The 23,555-nt window shown below is 49.4% G+C and overlaps 1 protein-coding gene across 2 annotated transcripts in view; it reads right to left on the reverse strand.

Moving 5' to 3' along the window:
* Nucleotides 1-18,774, reverse strand: part of LOC146336808 (hexosaminidase D-like) — a 41,794-nt gene extending 23,020 nt beyond the window's left edge. The window contains exons 1-3 of one of the 2 annotated variants that reach the window (XM_084819042.1): nucleotides 18,463-18,774; nucleotides 6,276-6,429; nucleotides 5,064-5,160 (exon numbers count right to left, since the gene is read on the reverse strand). In XM_084819042.1, coding sequence (XP_084675168.1) covers nucleotides 5,064-5,158 — 95 coding nt within the window. In that variant the 5' untranslated portion in view covers nucleotides 5,159-5,160; nucleotides 6,276-6,429; nucleotides 18,463-18,774. Of the gene's footprint in view, nucleotides 1-5,063; nucleotides 5,161-6,275; nucleotides 6,430-18,158 lie in introns of both variants that reach the window. The other variant, XM_084819041.1, reaches the window with a different exon arrangement.
* Nucleotides 18,775-23,555: the final 4,781 nt, after the last annotated feature.

Raw genomic sequence — 23,555 nt, forward strand, 5'->3', positions numbered from 1 at the left:
ACACCCTCTCAGACTCGCTGCCCCTTCCAGCTTGGTTGACCATGAGACGGTGCAACTCATGGCCCTGATTCCCGAATTCATCTGGGGCAGTGAGGTGCACTAAGAGGCTTGTACGTTGGGGTGACTGGGACAGGTTGTGTATTTCGAACGGCATAGGGCCAATCTGATTATTCTTAAAACAGTCGGTAAGCTGTGTTGACCCCTTCATGGATCACTGCCTTGTTGTGGCGAAGGGGCTTGCGTAACTCAGTGAAGCCATAAGCTATGCTGTGCAGGGCCACCCAAGACGGACAGGTCATGGCAGAGAGTTCTGACAAAATGTGGTCCACTGGAGAAGGAAATGGCAACCCACTCCAGTATTCCTGCCAAGAAAACTCCATGGAACGTATCACAAGGCTAAAAGAGATGACGCCGGAAGATGAGCCCCTCAGGTCGGAAGGTGTCCAATATACTACTGGGGAAGAGCAGAGGGCATTTCCAAGTAGCGCCAGAAAGAGTGAAGCGGCTGGGCCAAAGCCGAAAGGACACTCAGCTGTGGATATGTCTGGTGGTGAAAAGAAAATCTGATGCTGTAAAGAACAATATTGTTTAGGAGCCTGGAATGTAAGATCAATGAATCAAGGTAAGCTGGAGGTGGTCAAACATGAGATGGCAAGATTGAACATCGACATCTTGGGAATCAATGAACTAAAATGGACAAGCATGGGTGAATTTAATTCAGGTGACCATCATATCTACTACTGTGGGCAAGAATCCCTTAGAAGAAATGGAGTAGCACTCATAGTCAATAAAAGGGTGGGGAAAGCAATACTGGGGTACAATCTCAAAAACGATAGAATGATCTCAGTACGAATCCAAGGCAAACCGTTCAACATCACAGTAATTCAAGTCTATGCCCCAGCCACTGAGGCCAAAGAAGCTGAGGTTGATTGGTTCTATGAAGACCTACAACACCTTCTAGAACTAACACCAAAAAAAGATGTCCTCTTCATCATAAGGGATTGGAATGCTAAAGTAGGAAGTCAAGAAATCACTGGGATAACAGGCAGGCATGGCCTGGGTGTACAAAATGAAGCAGGACAAAAGCTAATAGAGTTTTGCCAAGCAAACACGCTTTTCCAACAGCACAAGAGGCGACTCTACACATGGACATCACCAGATGGTCAATATCAAAATCAGATTGATTATGTACTTTGCAGCCAAAGATGGAGAAGCTCTATACAGTCAGTCAAAACAAGACCTGGAGCTGACTGTGGCTCAGATCATGAGCTGCTTCTTGTCGCAAAATTTCGGCTTAAATTGAAGAAGGTAGGGAAAAGCTCTAAACCATTCAGGTATGACCTAAATCATATCCTTTATGAATATACAGCGGAGGTGACGAATAGATTTAAGGGATTAGACCTGATAGACAGCGTGCCTGAGGAACTATGGACGGAGGTCTGTAACATTGTTCAGGAGGCAGCAAGTAAATCCATCCCAAAGAAAAAGAAATGCAAGAAAGCAAAGTGGCTGTCCGATGAGGCTTTAGAGGAAAGGAGGGAAGCAAAAAGCAAGGGAGAAAGGGGAAGATATATCCAACTGAATGCAGAGTTCCAAAGAATAGCAAGGAGAGACAAGGTGGCCTTCTTAAATGAACAATGCAAAGAAATCGAGGAAAACAATAGAATAGGAAAGACTAGAGATCTTTTCAAGAAAATTGGAGATCTCAAGGGAACGTTTTGTGCAAAGACGGGCATGATAAAGGACAAAGAAGGCAGGGACCTAACAGAAGCAGATGAGAGTAAGAAGAGGTGGAAAGAATACACAGAAGAATTATACAGGAAAGATCTGAATGTCCCCGATAGCCATGATAGTGCGGTCACTGAACTTGAGCCGGACATCCTAGAGAGTGAAGTCAAGTGGGCCTTCGGAAGCATTACTAACAACAAAGCTAGGGGAGATGACAGTATTCCAGCTGAGCTATTAAAAATCCTAAAAGATGATGCTGTTAAAGTGCTGCACTCAATATGCCAACAAATTTGGAACACTCAACAGTGGCCACAAGACTGGAAAAGGTCAGTTTACATTCCAATTCCAAAGAAGGGCAATTGCGCTCATTTCACATGCCAGCAAGGTTATGCTCAAAATCCTACAAGCTAGGCTTCAGCAGTATGTGAACTGAGAACTACCAGAAGTACAAGCTGGGTTTTGAGGAGGCAGAGGAACTAGAGATTCGCTGGATCATGGAGAAAGCAAGAGAATTCCAGAAAAACATCTATTTCTGCTTCATTGACTATGCTAAAGCCTTTGATTGTGTGGATCACAACAAACTCTGGCAAATTCTGAAAGAGATGGGAGTACCAGACCACCTTACCTGTCTCCTGAGAAATCTGTACAAGTGCAACAGAAAGTACCAGACATGGAACAACCGATTGGTTCAAAATTGGGAAAGGAGTACGACAAGGCTGTATATTGTCGCCCTGCTTATTTAACTTATATGCAGAGTACATCATGAGAAACACCGGGTTGGATGAATCACAGGTCGGCATTAAGATTGCTGGGAGAATTATCAACAACCTCAGATACGCAGACGATACCACCCTAATGGCAGAAAGCAAAGAGGATCTAAAGAGCCTCTTGTTGAGGGTGAAAGTGGAGAGTGCAAAAGCTGGTTTGAAACTCAACATTAAAAAAACTAAGATCATGGCATCTAGCCCCATCACTTCCTGCCATATAGAAGGGGAAGAAATGGAAGCAGTGACAGATTTTATTTTCTTGGGCTACAGGATCACCACAGACGGTGACTGTAGCCATGAAATTAAAAGACGCTTGCTCCTTGGGAGGAAAGCTATGGCAAACCTAGACAGCATAGTAAGAATCAGAGACATCACCTTACCGACAAAGGTCCGTATAATCAAAGCTATGGTTTTCCCAGTAGTAATGTATGGCTGTGAGAGCTGGACTATATGGAAGGCTGAGCGCCGAAGAATTGATGCCTCTGAACTGTGGTGCTGGAGAAGACTCTTACGAGTCCCCTGGATTGCAAGGAGGTCAAATCAGTCAATCCTAAAGGAAATCAACCCTGACTGCTCATTGGAAGGACAGATACTGAAGCTGAAGCTCAAGTATTTTGGCCACCTAACGCGAAGAGAAAACTCACTGGAAAAGACCCCGATGCTGGGAAAGATGGAAGGCAAAAGGAGAAGGGGACGGCAGAGGATGAGATGGCTAGATAGCGTCACCGATGCAACGAATATGAACTTGAGCACACTCCGGGAGAGAGCACAGGACAGGAAGTCCTAGCGTGCTATGGTCCACAGGGTCACGAAGAGTCGGACACGACTTAACGACTGAACAACAAAAAGCTGTGTTGAAGAACAAGACAGCTAAGACCATAATGCAAATTGTCATCTGGGTTGCTTACATAAAGAATGTTGACTGTTTCTTTCTCCAATCCAAGGTAAAATTGCCCATGGGACAGGCCTATCTTGGAGTTCCAGATCCAGCCATTCCCTCCACACAGGACTTGGACAGAGAGCATTTTGTAATCACACTTTAGAAGCATGCTGTTGTTGTTTTCAAATGCATAAATTTCACAAGGATTTCCTCCTACCTAATAGAGATGCATGGCACAGGGGTGGGGAATGTGTGGCCCTCCAGGTGTTTGTGGACTGCAAGTCCCATCAGCCCCAGCCAGCATAGCCAATGGTGAAGGATGATGGGAGCTGCAGTCCAACAGCATCTGCCAGGCCATACGTTCCTCACCGCTGCCACAGAGACGTCTCAGAAAGAAGTGTTTAATTAACAAATTGACCCTGTTCAGCCCCCCCAGCTACTTGCACTTTAGTGATTCAACAAAGCATATCACAACGCTGAAAACTTGGAAAGGAGTTTAAGGAGGAAAGGCATTATACACAGAGCCCAGCTACAGGCATGAGAAACCAAACACAACACTCATCTGGTAGCTTTTAGCAATGAAGCGGCTGCACAGAAAGCACTGGTGACATTCCAGGTATTGTGAACAAGCTTAGAAAAAAATTATCTGTTTTTCGTGGAGACCTACACTTACTCATAATGCTGAGAATGGCTCCATTATTTTCAAGCAGGAAGAACTTAAGCCATCAGTTAGCTGCCCCAGGCAGCAGGCATCTAAGGGTGTAAGACCATCAGGATATCACAGTTTCCTCTTCCCACACACCCTAGGCTCTTGGGACAAAACAGACTAGGATGGGGGCAGACGTGTGGGGTTTCTTGGCTTCAGCTCCTTGTTTTTGCTCCATACCCGTGAATAATAATAATAATAATAATGTATAGCACTTTCTAGTGTTCAAAACACTTCACATTATAATTACATAGTAACAATCCTTACAGCAACCTTGTAAGACATCAGTATTAGTATCCCCCATAATGCAGATGGGGAGACTGAGGCTGAGAGCGTTGTTTGCCTCAGGCCAACTAAGAGCGTTACGGGCAGAGGCAAAGTTCAAACCAGGGGCTTCCTCACTCATAGTACAGCATCTTACTCCCCATGCTACATAAGCTGAATGGAGCAAAGGTCTCTGGCATCAGGACCAAACTCAGGCGATTTGCTTTAGGTGAGATTATCTCTCTTTGGTGCCACTGCAGGATTTCCTCCAAATGCAAAAAGCAGCTTCAGTAGAGGAATTTTCTTCAGGACTGCAGCAGAGGAGGAAAAGCTTCAATTCCTACACCATACCTGCCCTGTTAATTATAAACTTACCACCCCACCCCCTCAGCTGATGCTATTTGGATTTTAAAAAACAAAACAGAACCCTGCATGTTAAATGCAAAAACACATTTAACATCAGACTCATTTGGCCTCAATTCACAGAGCAGGGAACAAGTGTTTGCAACTGGGAAAACACTTGAAGAAGAAACACAGCTGCCTCCCCCAGCCCCACCTGCGTTGCCTACCAGCTGTAAGAGGGTGGGGCAAAATTTTCCACCCAGAGCAGCAGAACAGTTTGAGCCGACCAGTCTTCAGCAGCCTGGATCCCCAGCAGGTGCCACAGGATGGCTTACTTCTCCCACCACTGCCCCCTCCCCCCGGCCACTACACCAACCTGTCCCGGAAGAAAAACTTGATGCCAGCCAGCGCCACAGTCAGAAGCACCACAAGGCGCAGCAGGTTCAACTTCTGGCTTCGGTGGAGCGCCATTCCTGCCCGAGAGGAAGACAGCGAAGATGGGTGCATCACAGTTCTGGGACTCAAGACCCAGAGGGCAGCCGGTCCTAATTAAAACACCTGTCCTAGCATATACCTATAAGTCAGCCTTCCCCAAACTGGCGCACTTCAGATGTGGTGACTCCAACTCCCATCATCCAGTTATTGGCCAGCTGGCTGGGGATGATGAGAACTGTAGTCCAACACATCAAGTAATGGATTATTTACAGTTCCTACCTGCCTACAGGATGAAAGCAGCAGTTATTATTGTAATTATTCCACTCACAAAGTAGTTTAACTATGTAGTTTGAACTACTTTTCATGTAGTTCAAATGTACCTATCGGACGATTCCTCCTCAGAGGAAAACCCAGAGCCCCCAGCAGCTGCCAAGGCTCAGGGTCAGTGGGTCTGGAGGAGCCTGGGCCCTCAGTAACGCCCGCCTGGGCTCTACCCCCATAGCAGGAGAGGGGATCTGCTCCGGGGGCAGGAGAGGCCCCCAAGCCCCCAGGAGCAATGGAGACTGAAGAGTCAGGCCAGACTCCTCGACCCCAGGAGAAGTATCTGGCTACAGCAGGGGACTCCTCAGGAGTAAGGGGACGCCTCATGAGACTCTTTTCAGAACTTACTAACAAGCTGCAGCTGAATCCTGGGTGGGGTTTTAACAGCCTTTGCTTAAGAACAGCAGTTGGAGCTGGAAGAGCTTTGGAAACAATGTCTGTTCTCTTGTTCTGCCTCCAGCCCTCTGTGTCCTGGGATCCCCAGCTCCCTTAGACTAAACCCCTTGCGAACATCTCGACTGCCTTTTGACTACACTTCCTGCCTGAACTGCCTTATACTATGTCAGATCATTGGTCCATCTAGCCCAGTACTGACTACTCTGGCTGGCAGCTCCAAGATAGGGAGGGAGGGAGGGAGGGAGGTCTTTCACAGCCCTGCAAACTGGAGATGCTGTGGATGGAACCTGGAACCTTTTGCACGCAAAGCGGGTGCTCTCCCACTGACCTACGGCCTCTCCCTGAGGAACCAGCTCCCCCGAGGGGCCTCAGGGAATCAACCCACCTGCACACAATAGAGCAGCAACTGCTGCACTTTTCTGACAGCTGGGCTTACCTGGTCAGTCCCAGCAGGTCAGGCAAAAAGGACTAGGGCGACAGCACTATGAGCCTCCGGACAGGCTTCAAAAGCTCAGGTGTGGGATGATGATGGCGATGACGATACTTCATAGGAGTGGCTCCACCTGAGAGCCCAAAAGAGTCAGTCATACCTAGGAAAAGGTAGTGGGAGAGGGAGAGAAATCATGTGCTGAGTGCATGACAAGTTTTCAGTTATTTTAGGGAGAATAAGGATTCCAAGAACAAAGCAGCTTCCAAGAGCCTCTTATCTCTCCTCCAAGGATTATACCTCCAAGCCACCCTCCCACAACCCTAGTCAACATTAGAGGATTTTTAGGGGGTGCCAGTCACAGACCTAGAAATGAGCATGCATCTCCTTGCCCCTTAAATTACACAGCATGCAATCAGATGTGCTGAGGCAGCCATAGGTACGTTACTAGAAGCCAACGACCTGGTTCTAGAATGGATCCTAGTGTGTGACCTGCACCAAGAGATGGACAGGGTGACCCTCTTGATTCTCCTGGACCTCTCAGCAGCTTTCAACACTATCGACACACTGTGGCATCCTTCTGGGTAAACTTGACCGAGTCAGACTGACTGTGGCTCCAGTCCCCCTGAGGGGCACCCCCCAGGCCCTTTGTCTTGCAGGGTACCACAGGGCTCCATCTTGTTCCCCATGCTGTTTAACATCTACATGAACCCGTGGGAAGAGGGCTTGGGCTGAAATGTTGGACTCGATGGTCTTATAGCCCCTTCCAACATTACTATTCTATGGTTCTATGAATGCTAATACACTATATGCTGATGAAACGCCACTCCCCCCTTTCATTTCTGTCATCTAACCTCCTAGGAAGGTGGTGGAAACCCTGAAGCAGGAGTTTGAAGGCAACCCTGGTCTGAATAGAAACCTACTTCAGAAAGGCAGAGAATCCATGGCCGTTTTCACAACAACAGGAGAAGCAAATGGAGGAGTACCGGATTCTTTAAAAGGAACTGGCTTTGCTGTGAGCAGGGCTCCATGAGCAGATTCCGGACCAATAAAAATTGCTTCACAGAACATACTTCTGGGTTGGGGTGGGGGTTGGAGTGAATGTCATCTGACTGGCAGGGGCTGCTCCACCAGTGAGAGAGGCATCCCCCCTTTCCCACCCTTTCTCTTTTCCCAAAAAGTCCAGATGCACCTGCATTTCAGGGGCAAGCCTCACTGAGCACAGTGGGAGTTACTTCCAAGCAGACACAGACATGCTTTTGCTAGAAAAGGGGGAGAGAGAACACAAAGATAGAAACCAGCCCCCATTTTAACCCACAGGACCTCATTGACCACAATGGGAGTTACTTCTGAGGGGACACTAATGGGTTTGTTGTGGGAAAGAGATGGAAACCAGCTCCCATTTTAACGCTCAGGATCTCTATACAGAAGCTGTGAAGTAGTTACTTCCTAAGGCAATGAACTGGAGCCTCGAGATCGCGCTTAATCACACTTAAGGAGTTGGGCTTTAAAATGTACAGTGTGAATTGGGGGGTGTCTGTTATTTCTGTGGTCATCGAGAGAGCAAGCCTCGATCCGCACAATGGGAGGAACACCCCCTTAGCAGAAAAAAAATTGAGTGTGAAAATTTGAGAAAAAAGAGTGGAAAGGCATGACCAACCACCTGACTTACGAAATATGGATGGAAAGCTGCCAAATCTGCCAGGCTGGGAGAGAATGGGTTCACTAGCAGTAAGGTTGAAATCCAGCAAAAACAGTCAAAGACTGGGGGCGATATGAGCTTCCGCCGCAAACCCCCATTTGCTTGTATTGAGGGAAGTCAGTTGGAGCCTTCAGAACGTTCACGTTGAGCTGTGGCATGTGGCCAGGGGGGCGGATTTAAAGGGGCCCTCTGGCGCCCCATGGCAGGGCAGCTTGGTCCAATCAATCAAGGCAGGGGGAGGGCATTGCAGGGGCTGTGCCCTGCCCCTGCAGAAGAGCGGTTGATTCACATTTCTTTGGTTTCCATGGGGTTGTGACTGAATAAGTAGGGGTAAGCGGAATGCATTTAAATCTGTGCTGCTACGTTTTGTAACAATTTATTTGGACTTGGTGTGTTTGTATATAGTGCTTGGTGTGGGTGGATTCTATCGTTAATAAAAATCCTTTTCAATTTATGGTGCTGCAACCTACGATGCCTATTATTTGTTGTTGTTGTTGTTGTGATAGAATACCCATTGGCATTATTGGCTTGTGTGTGCCAAGTGCTTTTAAATGATGGGATACAGACAGCAATCCTATGTAGGTCTACTCAGAAGTATGTTTCACTGAATTCAATGGGACTTCCATGTAAGCATGTGTGTGTGTGAAATGGGTTTCTTCCTCTCCCCCCACCCCCATTGCTTTCAACAAGTGGGCTCTGCCCCCCGCCTGAAGCCCCCAACCAAGCTCCCCCCAGGCCCCCCACCCCTGGCATGGGCCCTGACCCCAGATGCCCACTCCTAGCACGAGCCCCCACCCAGCAAACCCCAGCATGAGCTCCTCCCCAAACCTGTGCCTCCAGCCTGGAGCCCCCACCTCCAGGCCCCCCTCCCCAGGTGCGAGCCCTCACCCCCAGGCACCCACCTCCAGCATGAACTATGCCTTGGAGGGGGAATCTGTTGCAGTTACGGTATTCTTCTGAGCAAACCCACTGTGTGTGCGGGTGGGCTGGTGTATCCCCACGCTCCAAATGTGGGGAAATTTTATCAGCACTCCAGTGTTGATAAACACTAGTGTCTCCACACCCTTCCTAACAAAACCTGTGATATCAGAGGCAAAACCCACAGGCCCAGAGCCCTGTGGTTCAACAGTCACGGGTGCATCCCAGTGGGCTCCTGCCCTTATCTCTTGCCACACATGTGCTGGTCCCTTCTGGCTGGCATGCACAATATCTCACAGGTCTCAGCACTCAGGCTGTTGACTGATAGGTCCCAGAGTCCTGTGGTTCAACAGTCTCATGTACATCCCATTACACTCCTGCCCTTCGTCACTTGCCACACACGCGCTGGTCCCTTTGCCCAAGTTGTGTTGTGGTTTGAAAGGGGGCTGGCGTTATGGCTGGAAAAATGATTTCCCAGCTTTTCTGTGTTCAGTTCAACCATACCTCACAAACCACTGTAGGTTTTGCCACTGATAACCTTTAAGGCCCTAAACAGCCTAGGACTAGGTTATCTTAAGAACCTAAGAAGAGCCCTGCTGGACAGGCCAAGGATCCATCTAGTCCAGCATTCTGTTCACACAGCAGCCAACCAGCTGCCCACAGGAAACCCACAAGTGGGATATGAGGGCAACAGCACCTTCCTGCCCATGTTCCCCAGCAACTGGTGTACATCGGCATACTGCCTCTGATACCGGAGGTGGCATATAGCCATCAGGACTAGGAGCCATTCATAGCCTTCTCCATGAATTTGTCTAGCCCCCTTTTAAAGCCATCCAAATTGGAAGCCATCACTATATTTTGTGGAAGTGAATTCCATATGCACTGTGTAAAGACCTTCCTTGATCTGTCATGAATCTCCCTCCAATCAGCTTCATGGGATGACCCCAGTGAGCTACAGTAATATGAGGGGGAGAAAATTCTCCCTCTCCATTTGGTACAAAGTGCTATGGGCAGGATGCTAGTAGGAGCAAAGCAGTTGGAACATATTACACCTATTCCACATCAACTGCATTGGTTACCAATTCATTTCTGGGTTCAGTTTAAAGGGCTGATAATAAGCTTTAAAGCCCTAAATGGCCTGGGACAAGGTTACCTTAAGAACATAAAAAGAGTCATACTGGATCATACCAAAGGCCCATCTAGACCAGCATTCTGTTCACATAGCAGCCAAGCGTAAATTTTATACACTACCATGATGTCTCCCCTTGACTTTTTTCCTCTAAGATAGAGTCCTAAATAATGTAACCTTGCCTCAGCAAGAAGTTGCTCCAGCCCCTTGATCATTTTGGTCACCCAGATGAACCTGCCAGAACCCTAAGATCAGCACCAGAGTTTTTATTGATTTTTGCTGAGTTGTAATGCTGCTGTATGCTTTTAACTTTGTATGTGATTTTTATTTTGTATTTTAGAATGTGTATATGTGTATATTTGGGTGCTTTAGAAAGCAAAGTAAACATAATTGAGTTTATTTAATAAAATGATAAACAAAGATGAATAGTCAGGTACTGTCAGACAAAGAGTTTCGCCTTGCCAGAGGCAGGTGCCTAACAGCAAGGCGGTCTCTAATTCCCAGTCCTTGGCTGGGCATCATCATCTCCACGGAAAATGCCCTTTGGTGCCATCCAGCTAGGGATCACGGGAGACTGCAGTCGCAGCCTGCTCCCTGCATTTCAGGAATCACAGCCCATGTAATATCATTAATGGCCTCTGCTGTCTGCCCAGCTGCAATCTGAGAAGGCCCCACAGATGTTCAGGAGGGTTAATATGGGAGAAAAGGGCTGGGGACAGCCTGCCAAGCAGAGTTTTCTCCTGTGATTTATAGGGATTATAGGGCAAGTGGGATTAAGGGAGGCCCAGCCCAGTGAATCTGCAGCAAAGGACACTGAAATTCACTTGAAAGAAGTATGCTGTGGGAAGGGCGTGTGCTGGGCAATAGGCCACAGAGACACTATGGCTGTCTGGAACCAAAGCATTATTGAGATTCTCAGGAGATGGCCTAGGAAGCTGACCACGTGCATCCAACTGTTTGTTTGGGGCCAGCCCCAGCAATAGGCAAAGTGATGTAACTCCCTCAGGCTTTTAGCCAAGGTTTAGGGCAGGGGTCTCCAACTTTTCTGGACCTGTGGGCACATTTGGGAATTTGAGAATCTGATGTGGGCATGTCCCACAGAGGATGTGGCTAGTCACATAATGGCTGCTGTGGTGGCCTGGCTAGTCAAAAGTGAGCTAAAGAGGAAGGGGGAACGGCAAAGCTAGAAGCTGGGAGGGAGGGGGAAATTGCAAGGCAAAGGGATAGAGAGGAGAGAAAGAGCAAAGCTAGAAAGGGAGAGGAAGAAGGCTATCCTAATGTTCTCCAAGTTTTTATTAAACACTTTCTTTTTGAAGGGACCAGGGAGTGGAGAACTTTGTGTATGCCACTGGACATGCCCGTGGGCACCATGGCGCCCACAGATGCCAGGTTGGGAACTCCTGGTTTAGGGTACTATCAAATGGCAGCAAATGGTCAGTTTCTTTCATTTATTGCACGCTTTCTCTCTCAAACATTTCCTACCAGATGCCAAAACGTCTCAGGCCAGCTCATAAGAATGTTAAGGTCCATCTAGTCCAGCATTCTGTTCACACAGTGGCCAACCAGCTGCCCACGGGAAGCCCACAAGCAGGAAGTGAATGCAACAGCACCCTCCTGCCCATGTTCCCCAGCAACTGATGCACATAGGCATACTGCCTCTGATACTGAAGGTAGCATACAGCCATCAGAACTAGTAGCCATTGATAGCCTTCTCCTCAGGAATTTCTCCAATCCCCTTTTAAAGCCATCCAAATTGGTGGCCATCACTACATCTGATGGAGGTGGATCCCATAGTTTAACTATGCGCTGTGTGAAGAAGTCTTTATCTGCCTTCAGTCTCTTATCAATCAACTTCATGCAATGACTCTGGGTTCTAATATTATGAGAGAAAACTGTCTCCATATGCACTTTCTCCACGCCATGCACAATTTGTCTTCCCTTACCTTCCTTTTTTCTAAGCTAAACAGTCCCAGCTGTTGTAGCCTTCCCTCATAGGGGAGATGCTCCATCCCCTTGATAATTTTAGTTGCCCTTTTCTGCCTTTTTCACAACTTGACAATATCCTTTTTTAGGTGTGGTGACCAAAACTGTACACAGTATTCCAAGTGTGGCTGCACCACAGATTTGTAGAAGGGCAGTATGATCTTCGCAGTTTTATTTTCAATTCCTTTCCTAAGTATGACTAATATGGAATTTGCCCTTTTCACCACAGACTGGATCAGCATTTTCATCACGCTGTTCACCACAACCCCAAGATCTCTTTCTTGGTCAGTCATGGCTAACTCAGAGCCCATCACCTTATATCCGAAGTTGGGATTTTTTGCCACTTTACACTTGCTTACACTGAACCACATTTGCCATTTGGATGCCCACTCTCCCAGCTTGGAGAGATCCTTTTGGAGCTCCTGCAATCCCTTTTTATTTTAACCACCCTAAATAATTTGGTGTCATCAGCAAACCTGGCCACTTCACTGCTCACTCCTAAATCCAGATCATTTTAGAACAAGTTGAAAAGCATTGGTCCCAATACAGATCCGAGAGGGACCCCACTGTTTACATCCCTCCATTGGGAGAATTTACCCTTTATTCCTACTCTCTGCTTTCTCTTCTTTAACCACTTACTAATCCATAACAGGACGTCTGCAGCTATTTAATATGCAGTTCTGGCCACCTGGATTGTTTATCATTACTATTACTATTATTATTTTATTTTTATTTTTTTTAAAGGCAGGATGGCCCAACCATTTCAGGAAGTAAAGGGAGCTGTTGTAGCAAGCTGCAGAGCTCACTGGGCAACCTTGGCCAGCCCCTCCCTCTCTCACAGCTCAACTTACCTCACAGTGTTGCTGTGAGAACAGAAAAGAATAACCTGCCCATGGAGGACCATGCCAAGCCCTGCCATCTAATCCAGCCTTGGCCACAGTTCTTCCCCTATAATCATGTCCCCTACCAGACAAATGATAAAGTGAATAAAACAAACGAGCTACACCGCTCCTATAACATACAAGTTCTCTCACAAACGTTACATGGGTCTTCATCTTAGTTATTGATCACAGAAATCCCATTCATTGTAAGTCTTGTACAGAATTCCAAGATTGTGCTGCAAACTTATATTGCTTTATAGCCATGTAACTAATATTTGCTTCTTTCACAGAATCCAGGAAGTTGTAAAAGTAACAGCAACATAATTAGGGCTCAACAAATCAAAGAAGGAAGGAAGCTATTGAGCTGACCACAACTCTCCTTCAGTCTAGCTAGTAAGAAACACAAAAACAGGTGAAGCAGGGAGCAAAACAGACATGATGGAAGTCCCCAGTTGTCACCTGAAATGGAATGCAGGGTTGGCCTTTCTTAGGTCAAAAGATCTCACCTTGGACCAAGGACTACAGGGAGAGAGGAGCAACCCTCTCCCTCTGAAAACAGGAAAGCAAACAGCTATTCAGATCTACTCCTTGCACTGTTCGAAACAGACGGTTCCCTCGCAAGTGCAGAGGGGAAAAGTGAAGAAAAATATGGTGGTCCTATTAGCAAAGCTGGAGGTAAGTGTAGGTGATCTCTAGCGCTCCACCTAAGATTTATCTCCACCTTTGCTCATAGAAATACTATGCCCCTCTCCTCTCCACACACACACACTTCTGCTGTCTCGCTGTGTAAAGGTCTGTTCCAATCAGTGTTAGAGGCAGATCTGAATAACCTCTGGCCTTCATATCTTCGGAGGGAGAGGGCCTGTTCCTTCTCTTACCCTGTAGCCTTTGGTGCAACCTGAGATCTTTTGCACTAAAGATGGCCTAACCCTGTGGTTCCCAATGCCAGGCTCCCTGTCCCTGCTAATTTTTTTTAACTGCTGTTGTTGTTCTTGATTAACTGGGAGGCTGGTATGGATCTGCAAAGCAAAGTGCTGGCCTCCAGTGCCATCTTTACTTCCAAGAATGCCTCTAGACCCTGCATGGGCCTCAGAAGTATCCTTAGGGTGCAATCCTATGCATGCTTAGACAGAAAAAAAGTCCTACAGCTCCCAGGATTCCCCAGCCACCATTTCCCATTGGCTGGTTGGGGAATGCTGGGAGTTGTAGGACTTTTTTCTGTCTAAACATGCACAGGATTGCATCCTTAGAAAATTAAAATGTCAGGGGGCTGCAGTCCCGCACTTTGTTTTGAAGCATGCCCTGCCATCCAGAAAAATGGGTAATTTATTGTGCTTTGTGGGGGCAAATACATGATTTGGCATTTGGGGCTCAAACCCCACCTCTGCCTTGTATGCAATTTCTTGGGCAAGTTACTTGTAGCTGAAGCTTATCCGTTTGCCTTCTGTGAAATGGGTGCTAGAGCAGAAGACTGTGGGTTCAAAGAGCAGTTTTTGTCTTTTGGAGTTTAGATCCCACTTCTCCCACCCTTCCGCCTTGTACTTAAGTTTCTTGGGCCAATTACTTTTTTAGGCTTATCAATTTGTCCTCTGGGGCAGGTTGCTTGTGACTGGCCGCACTCACCATGGCAGCCATTTTGTGACTGGGTAGGCTATGGTAGCCATTTTTTGACTGGGTAGGCTATGGCAGCCATTTTGTGAAAGTGCCCATGACATTTCTCAAAACTCCAACTGAGCCCACTGGCCCAAAAAAGTCAGCCCCCCTGGCCTAACCTAATTAAGGCTGCAATCCTCTACACATTTACTAGATGTGGGGTTGCTCAGATATGGCGTGCAGTCCTATGCATGTTTAGTCAGAACTGAGTCCTAGCAAACTTAGAGAAGGGCTTACTTTTGAGTGAACACGCCTAGGACTGCATGTCTGTCTAATGGTATGTACTAAAACAAAGGACAAGAATGTCCATTGGAAACAATGGGAGGATCCAAAGGTCCATAGGAAATAATGTAACACCCCCTCCATCTCATTTTAAGACCAGGGCCAATCTCAAAAATACTTTTAATGGGTCTATTTTTTTATATTAAATAACAGCCGTGGGAGTGGGGGCAATGAGGACTGGGACCATGGCTCATGGGGTTAAATGTTTCCCCCATCCACTGGGGTTCCAACAAAAACCACCCCTAACACTGCTATCTGCCTTGGCAGGGAGTGATTTTTGTCAAGGTAGCAGTAGTGGTCAGAGGAAAAGTCACCCCCCTCCCTTGTGGTCAAATCCTTGTTCTCTTCCCCATGGTTCCTATTTAGAACAAAACAAAAACTAGACAACATAAATGCAATCACACATATAATTTATCTGCTCATTTGACCCCAGTGTAAACTGCAGACTGGAGGGTCTCATCCTGCCCAGTAGCTCCTGTTCTCTCCCCACCCTGTTTTTGAGCCCGAGCGTGTGTGTGTTTTACTTAACATTCAGCCTGACAACTGTGTCTGCTGAACTCGAAAGCTTGCTCATTCCCTATGTGACATTTGGGTTGGCTTTATTTGCAGGCTTTACTAAATTGCCTTTGGATTTTGTTCCTAATGGGCCAACAAAGTGGCCTACAGTTTTTGTCTGGGAATTGTAGTTTGCTTGGGAAAGGCCGCAGTGGCTTAGTGGTTAAGACGCTGAACTGCAGACCGGAAGGACAGCAGTTCAAGACCCAAGTGCCGCGTGACGGAGTGAGCTCCCGTCTTCAGTCCCAGCTCCTGCCAACCTAGCAGTTCGAAAGCAAGAAATTGCAAGTAGATAAATAGGTACCGCCTCGGCGGGAAAGGTAACAGCGCTCCGTGCACCTCAGTGTTCAGTCATGCCGGCCACATGACCACGGAAGCGTCTTCGGACAGCGCTGGCTCTTCGGCTTAGAAACGGGGATGAGCACCGCACCCTAGAGTCGGACACGACTGGCTGGGGACACCTTTACCTTTTGGGAAAGGTGCTGACAGTTCTCTGCTAGAGATGCATACAGCCCCCTCCTGCCACTCTCACAGAATTGCAGTTCCCCAGGGGAGTGGTAATGCCTATTAAGCCATTTTAAGCCTATGGCTTAGATACCCCCTAACTTACTGCTCTGTAGCAGTAATAACAATGCAAATATTACATTATAAGAACTGCTAACTCTTACCAGGAAGGTAGTGGCTTGATACGTAGTCCCACTGAGACAGGGGGTCAGCCCCACACAGACATAACCAAAGAGCACCATACACCCCAAATTAGATCTCTCATTGTTGCCTAGAAAAGCGAGCTGATTAAATCCTCACATTTTAACGATGGCAGGAGTCCTGAGTCAAGAAAGGGACTCCCAGCAAGAATAATTTTCACTCTGCGTTTGTATTGAGAAACCGGGAATGTATTTAATTTCAATAAGGCACCACCTTTGCTAATACCAGTGCCTTTTGGACAGCTCTGAGACCCAGCTACGTCAACAGCTGATTTTAAGGATTCAAAGGGCAAGAAGATTTGGGTCTGCTTCCAGCACACAGGCCAGAAAAGCACTCCCAAAATCTGACTGCCAGGCTCTGCCCTGGCCTGAGGAATAGTGAAAAGCACCAGGAGGTCTTAACAAGCCTCATGCTCAAGTACACTCTCTTTACATGATATAGGATTGACCCCAGGATGGAAAACAGGTTCTGGATTCAAATTAAGCCCCCCATCAACTTGGACCTCATCTGGGGAGACTACAATCAATTTAGGGAACAGTCCCAGCGGCAGAGAGCGACAGGAAATTCAAGAATCTCGAAATGAGAAGTGTTTTGGAGCACCAGAGATGGCAGCTTGTTCCTAGCACAGCTGCATCCATCTCGACAAGTTCAGCTGCCGAGACCAGCCACAAGGGAGGGAGGGAGAGGCTGCTGCGGCTGTAGTTTCATGTGAAGAAGATGCCGCAGTCCCAGCCCCAGGGCATCCTCCCAAGCTCCTCGCTGTCACCCATAGAACATAGTAAACCGTGTGTTGGGAGCTGCCCATCGGTGCACATCCTTTGTAATTCCTCTGGCCCCAAGCGCCAGAATAAAAATACCACCCAACACTGGGGGCCTTTTCCATCTCTGCAGGGAGCTGCAGCCCAACCAAAGTCACTCCACACAGTGCTAGGAACAACCCCCCCAAGGTCAGCAAACACAGGAGACCAGAGAACAGATTAATAATTTAAACACAACACATCCCACACAAATACCCTGTTTTATCATGAGCTTTCTTCAGCTAGCCTGTTTCCAAATACTCTAAACAGAGCCTACATTTCCCTTAGCTATATATATATATACACCTATAAACACGCCCCAACATGGACACGCAGGTAGGCAAGAAATCACCTTATTCTCAGAAAATGCATCGGATGAAGGTCTGCAAGTACTCATTTTGCAGTGCATAGACATTCTGTTACCTCGAAACCCACTTCATTCTCGTGTAATTGTCACAGCTCCTCCACCCTCAGAAACCCAGGATCTGGGCGAGAACGCCGAGGCGGCCCTTGGCTGGCCACCCCAAGCCGCTTCACGGGGGCCCGACTCTGTGCCTTGGGGCCATGATGACCGCTCAACCAGTTTGAGCCTGGTTTCATGTAGTTTGGAGGCACCCAAGGATGCTCGGCCCATCCCCACGGCACGGGGGCATGAGCCCCCCCTTTCTACCCTATTGCTGACCACTCAAGGTGGTCGTTGGGGGGTGCGGAATGACACGCAGCGCTGCCTCCTTCCTCTCCGGGCATCAGGCGGATGCCACCGCAAGGCGGGCCGGCCCCCGCATTCCCCAGGCCGGCCAGGAAAGCGGGCCCCAGAGCGAGGCAGGACAGAGCAGGGCCCCATTCTGGCCGCCCCAGGGCACGGGCCCCCCGGAGGCCCCAGAGCGCCCCAGAGCCGCTGGCTGCACGGCCCCTCCGGCCCCCAAGCAGACGCCTGGCCCGGCCGGCCTGGCTCGGAGGGCCCTTCCCCGGGCAGGCACTTGCGCCACTCCCAGCTGCCCCCGCCCGCCGGCCCGGCTGGCAGAGGCCGGCCTTCAGCCCCGCCATGCCCGCCGCAGGCTCGCCCGCCTCCGGGCGTGGCCCGGGCACAGCCCAGGCCGCCACAGCCCGTGGCGCCCGCCGCCGCGCACGGCGAGGCGCTCCCTCCCGCGCCTCGCCAGGGTGCCCAAGAGCCCCGAGGCGCGCCCGGCCTCCTTGCGCCCCACCTGCCCTGGCCCGCGCGGCCGCCCGGGCACCCCGCGGCTCTGCCCTCCGCCCCGGCGGCTCCCGCTCCCGCTCCCCTCCTACCTGGCCCAGCCCGGTGCAAGCGGCAGGCGCGGCGGCGGCGGCTCGCGCTCCGGCATCGCCCAGCCCTGCCGCGGAGCCGGCTCGGGGGCGGAGCAGCGAGAAGCCGCCCCCGCGACGCGTCCGCCCTGCCAGAGGAGAGGAGCGGAGAGGAGCGCGCGGGCGGGCGGGCTGCGGACCTGCCAGGGCCAGGGCGCGGCCGCCGCAGCCTCCCGCTCGGGAAAGGGTGCTCCTGCCGCCGCCGCCCGGCCTCCGCGCACGAGAGCCAGGCTGGCTCAGGGAGCCTCCGCGCGCAGCGGCACTCTACCTGCAGAGCAGGCCGCGAGGCCGGGGGGGGGGGCGCCGCCTGGCTGCAGGCGCTCTTGCAGGGGCGGCGCCTCCCGCCTCCGCGCAACGGGGAGAGGCGCGCTGGGCCCCCAGGGCGGGCCTGATGCGGAAGAGCCGCTCTGCTGCTCGCCTTGGGCCGGAGCCGGCGGCGAGGCGGCCGCCTGGCCCTTGACGAAGCCGCTTCGGAGGCCCCGGGCTGCTGACGGAGCCCGAGCGGCGGCCGGGGCTGCGGCTTCCACGAAGGCCGGCGCCTGGCTCTCCCCGAGCAGCGACGCCTGCCCCGGGCGCGCGCGTGCGGGATGCGCTCTGAGCGACGCGCGGAACCGACTCTGCACTTCCCAGGGGCTCTTTCGCTGTGGCGCCACGTCGTATTCTCCAGGGCTGAACCTGGGCGGAAACTGAGCCCTGCTAGGTTTAGGCCATGTGAACAAGGAATTTGAACTGCCAACCTAGCCGTTCGAAAGCAAGAAATTGCAAGTAGATAAACAGGCACCGCCTCGGCGGGAAAGGTGACAGCGTTCCGTGCACCTCGGTGTTCACATGGCCACGGAAGCGTCTTCGGACAGCGCTGGCTCTTCGGCTTAGAAACGGGGATGAGCACCGCACCCTAGAGTCAGACACGACTGGCTGGGGACACCTTTACCTTCACCTTTTTACGCGGGTTACAGGGCAGACGTGGACAAACTGCTTCCGTGAAGCTTTTGAAATAATCTTACCCATTGTGTTCATGCAACTCATAGGATGCTGCTTCTCCCGTGTAGATGTTATACTTTTCTGTGCTTTTCCTAGCACATCTTGCTGCTCCTTGGGGCAGGGACCTGGCTTGCCCGGGGCAGGTGACCCTTTGGTGTGCCCCCTGCAGGGCCCTCACCTCCTCCAGCCTCCCTCCCCTCCATCTTGGCTTTCTCACCCTGCGCTCCACTGAAACTGGCCTTACAAAGAATCCCCAATGACCTCCAAAGGCCTCCTCCTCAACCGCTTGACAGCGTCAATTGCTCTCCTATTGCTCCCTTTCAGCCAAGGTCTCCAGGATTCTCTCCTTAGCCTGTTCTTTTTCTACCTATCCAATCTAATGTTTCTGTGGGGGGAAGGAAGCTCTTCCTCTCCTTTCCTTTCTCTGTTGGCATACCTCAGCTCTGGAGGTCAGGGGTCCCCAACATCATGGCCTTGGGGACCCACATTTTTTAATGTCCCCCCCTCATTCTTTTAATAGACATGGATCTGTATGAACTGCCTACAACTTTCCAGCAATTATATATAGGTTCAAGAAAAGCTGACCAAATGTCCAAATAAGTATCCATTTGAAGGTGGCTTCTGTCTGCCACTCGTGTTGTAAGGTCCTCAATCCCTTGCAGTATAGGAGGTGAGTGTTTATCTTTCCAGTGCTGTAATATAAGCCTTTTAACTGTCAAAAGGGCACAGCAGGTAAATAATTTAAAAGAGGGCGTACATCAGCAATATTAAAGGCTGTTCTGTACAAAATTTATCCATGTAATAACCACCTCCCAAAAAGAAGCAACTACTGGACATGGCCAAAACATATGATTAAAAAAGCGTTACCTGCATTGCACCACCAGCAATTAGTCAAATTAGACAATCCCTTATTAAAGCGGTGTTGCGGTGTCCAATAGACACAAAAGTCCCTGCTGAATACGACACAGCCTAAAATCCACAAACATGACAAGTAAACACCAAAGCAGCAATCCAGGCACTTTGTGGTGGTGCCCACAGCAGTATCTCAAATTGCCAGATGTGCCCACAGGTCTGAAAGGGCCCTCCGCTCTTCCCTCTCTGCACCAGGGGTGCGGGGGAACCTTTTTCAGCCCAAGGGACACATTTTCTTGTGGCCTAACCTTGTCGGGGGCGGGGGGAGAAGGGAGGGGAGAGAAGGCTGCTACATACCATTGGTGGGCAGAACCTAGGGATGTACGAAATCCCCCTTACCTGGCTCCGCCAGGTTCCGCTGGGGGGGGGGAGGCGCTCCATCCCTCCCCCCAGAATCCTGGCTGGCCAGCTCCGCTCCGCGGGGATTCCGTGGAACCGCCAGCTGGCTCCGCCAGCAGCCGGACATCCGGCCGCTGGCTAGCAGGGACGCAAATGGCGGCGGCCATAGCCACTGCCGTTTGTGTCCCTGTAGTCAGCCGTGATAGGCTACATAAAGACTTACGTAGCCTATCACGTCTGGCTTTTAAAAAAAACCACGCATACGCAAATGGCGGCGGCTACGGCCGCCATTTGCATTCCTTATTTTTGGCCGTCTTAGTCTACGTAAATATTTACGTAGACTAAGACGGCGAAAATAAGGGGGAACGCAAATAGCGTCCGCTACGCTATTTGCGTTCCCCTTATTTTCGCCGTCTTAGTCTACGTAAATATTTACGTAGACTAAAATGGCCAAAAATAAGGAACACAAATGGTGGCAGCTGTAGCCGCCGCTATTTGTGTACGCGCGTGTTTTTTTTAAAGCCAGACGTGATGGGCTACATAAGTCTTTACGTAGCGTATCACGTCTTGTAAAAAAAAAAAAAGACAAGATAGCAAATGGAGGCGGCGGCGGCCAGTTGGAAGAGCAGCCGCCGCTGAAGCCGGAGCCGCCGCCACCCGGAAGATCCGCCCCAGGTAAGTCTCGTCTCGGGGGGGATCTGCAGGGGGGCGGGGGGGGCAGGCCGTTCCTTCACAGATTTCCTCGGTTCCTTCTCCAAGATCTGTGGCGGAATTCTCTGCCATCCCTAGCAGAACCAAAGGAAAAAGTACGTGGGCCAAACTTACAGGGTGGGTCGGACCATCATCTCTCTCTCACACGCATGCACACACACACTCATACACATTCACTCGTGTGCGCGCGCACACAGACACAGCCTGTCAGGCTGGCAAAGCAGAGTGCTCTGTTCAGCTTTCTGAACGGCTTCCTTACTGCCTGTGGAGAAAGTGGGTTCACTTCCTCTGTGGCCTGTACAGAACTTACATCCGGAGCTGCCTTATCCTGAGTCAGACACAAACAGTCTTTACGGGAACATGGATGCAGCTGTCTTTTGTTTTGTTTTGTCAGTAAGGTTTCCCCACCTTTGACCTTGTAAGCATGTTGGAGTTGTGACCTGTCAGACCTGTTCTGTATATTTCTATGTTCTATATATTTCATCCATTTGGGATGAAAAAACATCCAAGGGTTGCTGCAAGATCCTTATTTATAAGTATGAACAAAGGAGGTTTAAATGTGCCAAATATTAGTCTGTATTATAAAGCAACTCTGCTTTTCTTTCTAGATGGTATCATTTGGATGATTTGATTAAATTAGACCAAGAAGAACTTAAAGTAAGATTGCAAGAACTTTTATGGTTTACACCAAGAAATATTTTTAACACATTGGAATTAACAGCTGTAAATGCGACTGCTTTAGAAGTTTGGTATAAAGAGAAAGGAACACTTAGTCTGGGTTTATCACCTTATACATCTATATTTTCTAATGAATGTACTATGCAATTAGATTTGACTGAAGCTCATAAAAGTGTCTGGTAGTTACATAAAATGGATACTCTCCATGATGTTTCTAAAAATAATATATGATCATATTTGGAAGTGGTTACTAAAATGCAAAACTTTAAGCTTCCCTTGTTCCAATATTTTCAAATGAGTGCTATTATAACTGCACTGAAAACTAAATATAAATTATTTCATAAAGAAAATAAGTATGAAGGGATAATAAGATCCTCACCGAAGAAAGGCCTTAGAGGTGTGTGGTATAAAATTCTTTATTATATTGAACAACAAGCAAGAAAAAGTTATATAGAGAAATGAGAAAAGGACGTACAAAAATCCATTAAATTAGAACAATGGCAATGGATCTGGAAGAACATTCCTAAGCTGTTAAGGGCAACTTTGTTAAAAGAGAACTACGTTAAGGTTATGTATCAGTGGTACTTCACCCCATATAAATTAAATAAAATATATGAGAATTGTTCAGAGAAGTGCTGGAGTTGTGGGAAGAAGGCTGACTTTATTCATGTATTTCGGTCATGTCCGAATATAAAAAAATACTGGGAAATGGTTTTGCAGAACATTTATGAACTGATGGGATATATAATACTGACGGACCCATTGTGTGCTTTACTTGGCTATCTTATGGCACAGTCCTATGGCTGCTAGACAGCCATAAGATTGGTCGGTTCCAGGAGAACCGCCTCCCCACCCCCTCCCCTGCCGCCTCGTAAGCAATGCGGATCATCTCTGCGCTCGTAAGAGCAGCGCAGAGTGGGGGGAAAGGGGGTGTTCCTGAGGGTAGGGTGGGGAGTTCATAAGTGCTGGTACGACACTTCCTGTGTGTTGTCCGGTCTCCCCACCCTGTGCTCCAATGTCCTGTGGCTAGACAGCCGAAATCGGCCATCTAGCCACGAATGCAGGGCTGCTAGAGCGTGGAGACAATCCCCTCCACGCTCCTCCTGCCATGCATTGGATAGGCAGTCGCCTCCAAGTTTGGAGACGGCCGACTATCGCCATAGGATTGCTCCCTTAGGGAGCAGTCCTATCTAGATAGGCGGCCACCTCCGAACTCAGGAGACGACCACCTATCCAGAGCAGGGCAGGAGAAGCACAGAGGGGATCGTTCCCTCTGCGCTTTTCCTGCCCTGCTTTTTCGGCTAGACAGCCGACTGCGGCTGTGTAACCGCGGGAGCACGGAGCGGGGAAGGAGGCTGCTGTATGACACAGGCAGTTACGCTCTCCTCGCCCTGGAACGCTCCCCAGCCACACACCTTTCCGCCCACTCTGCGCTGCTGTTGCGAGCGCGGAGGACGGGGCTGTTCCACACTGCCTGAGGCAGTGCGGAAGCCGGGGGAGTTTGGCTGTCCAGGAACTGACCTCAGAGTCCTGGCTCCAAGGTCCGTTCCCGGAAAACAACATATCCTATGGCTGTCTAACCACTGTCTCGCAGCCGTAGGATTGCTCCTTTAGGGTTCATGGCTGGCTGGGGCAGGCTGGAAGTTGTAGGCCTTTTCTCTGTCTAAACATGCATAGGATTGTGCCCTTAAAGACTTAAATTTAACCTGTGACTTGGAGCTGATTGTTAACCTTTTTACT

The sequence above is a fragment of the Heloderma suspectum genome, chromosome 12 (assembly GCF_057233095.1).
Source record: "Heloderma suspectum isolate Gila_16-S chromosome 12, 16-S_ref, whole genome shotgun sequence".
In the NCBI taxonomy this organism is placed as follows: Eukaryota; Metazoa; Chordata; class Lepidosauria; order Squamata; family Helodermatidae; genus Heloderma; species Heloderma suspectum.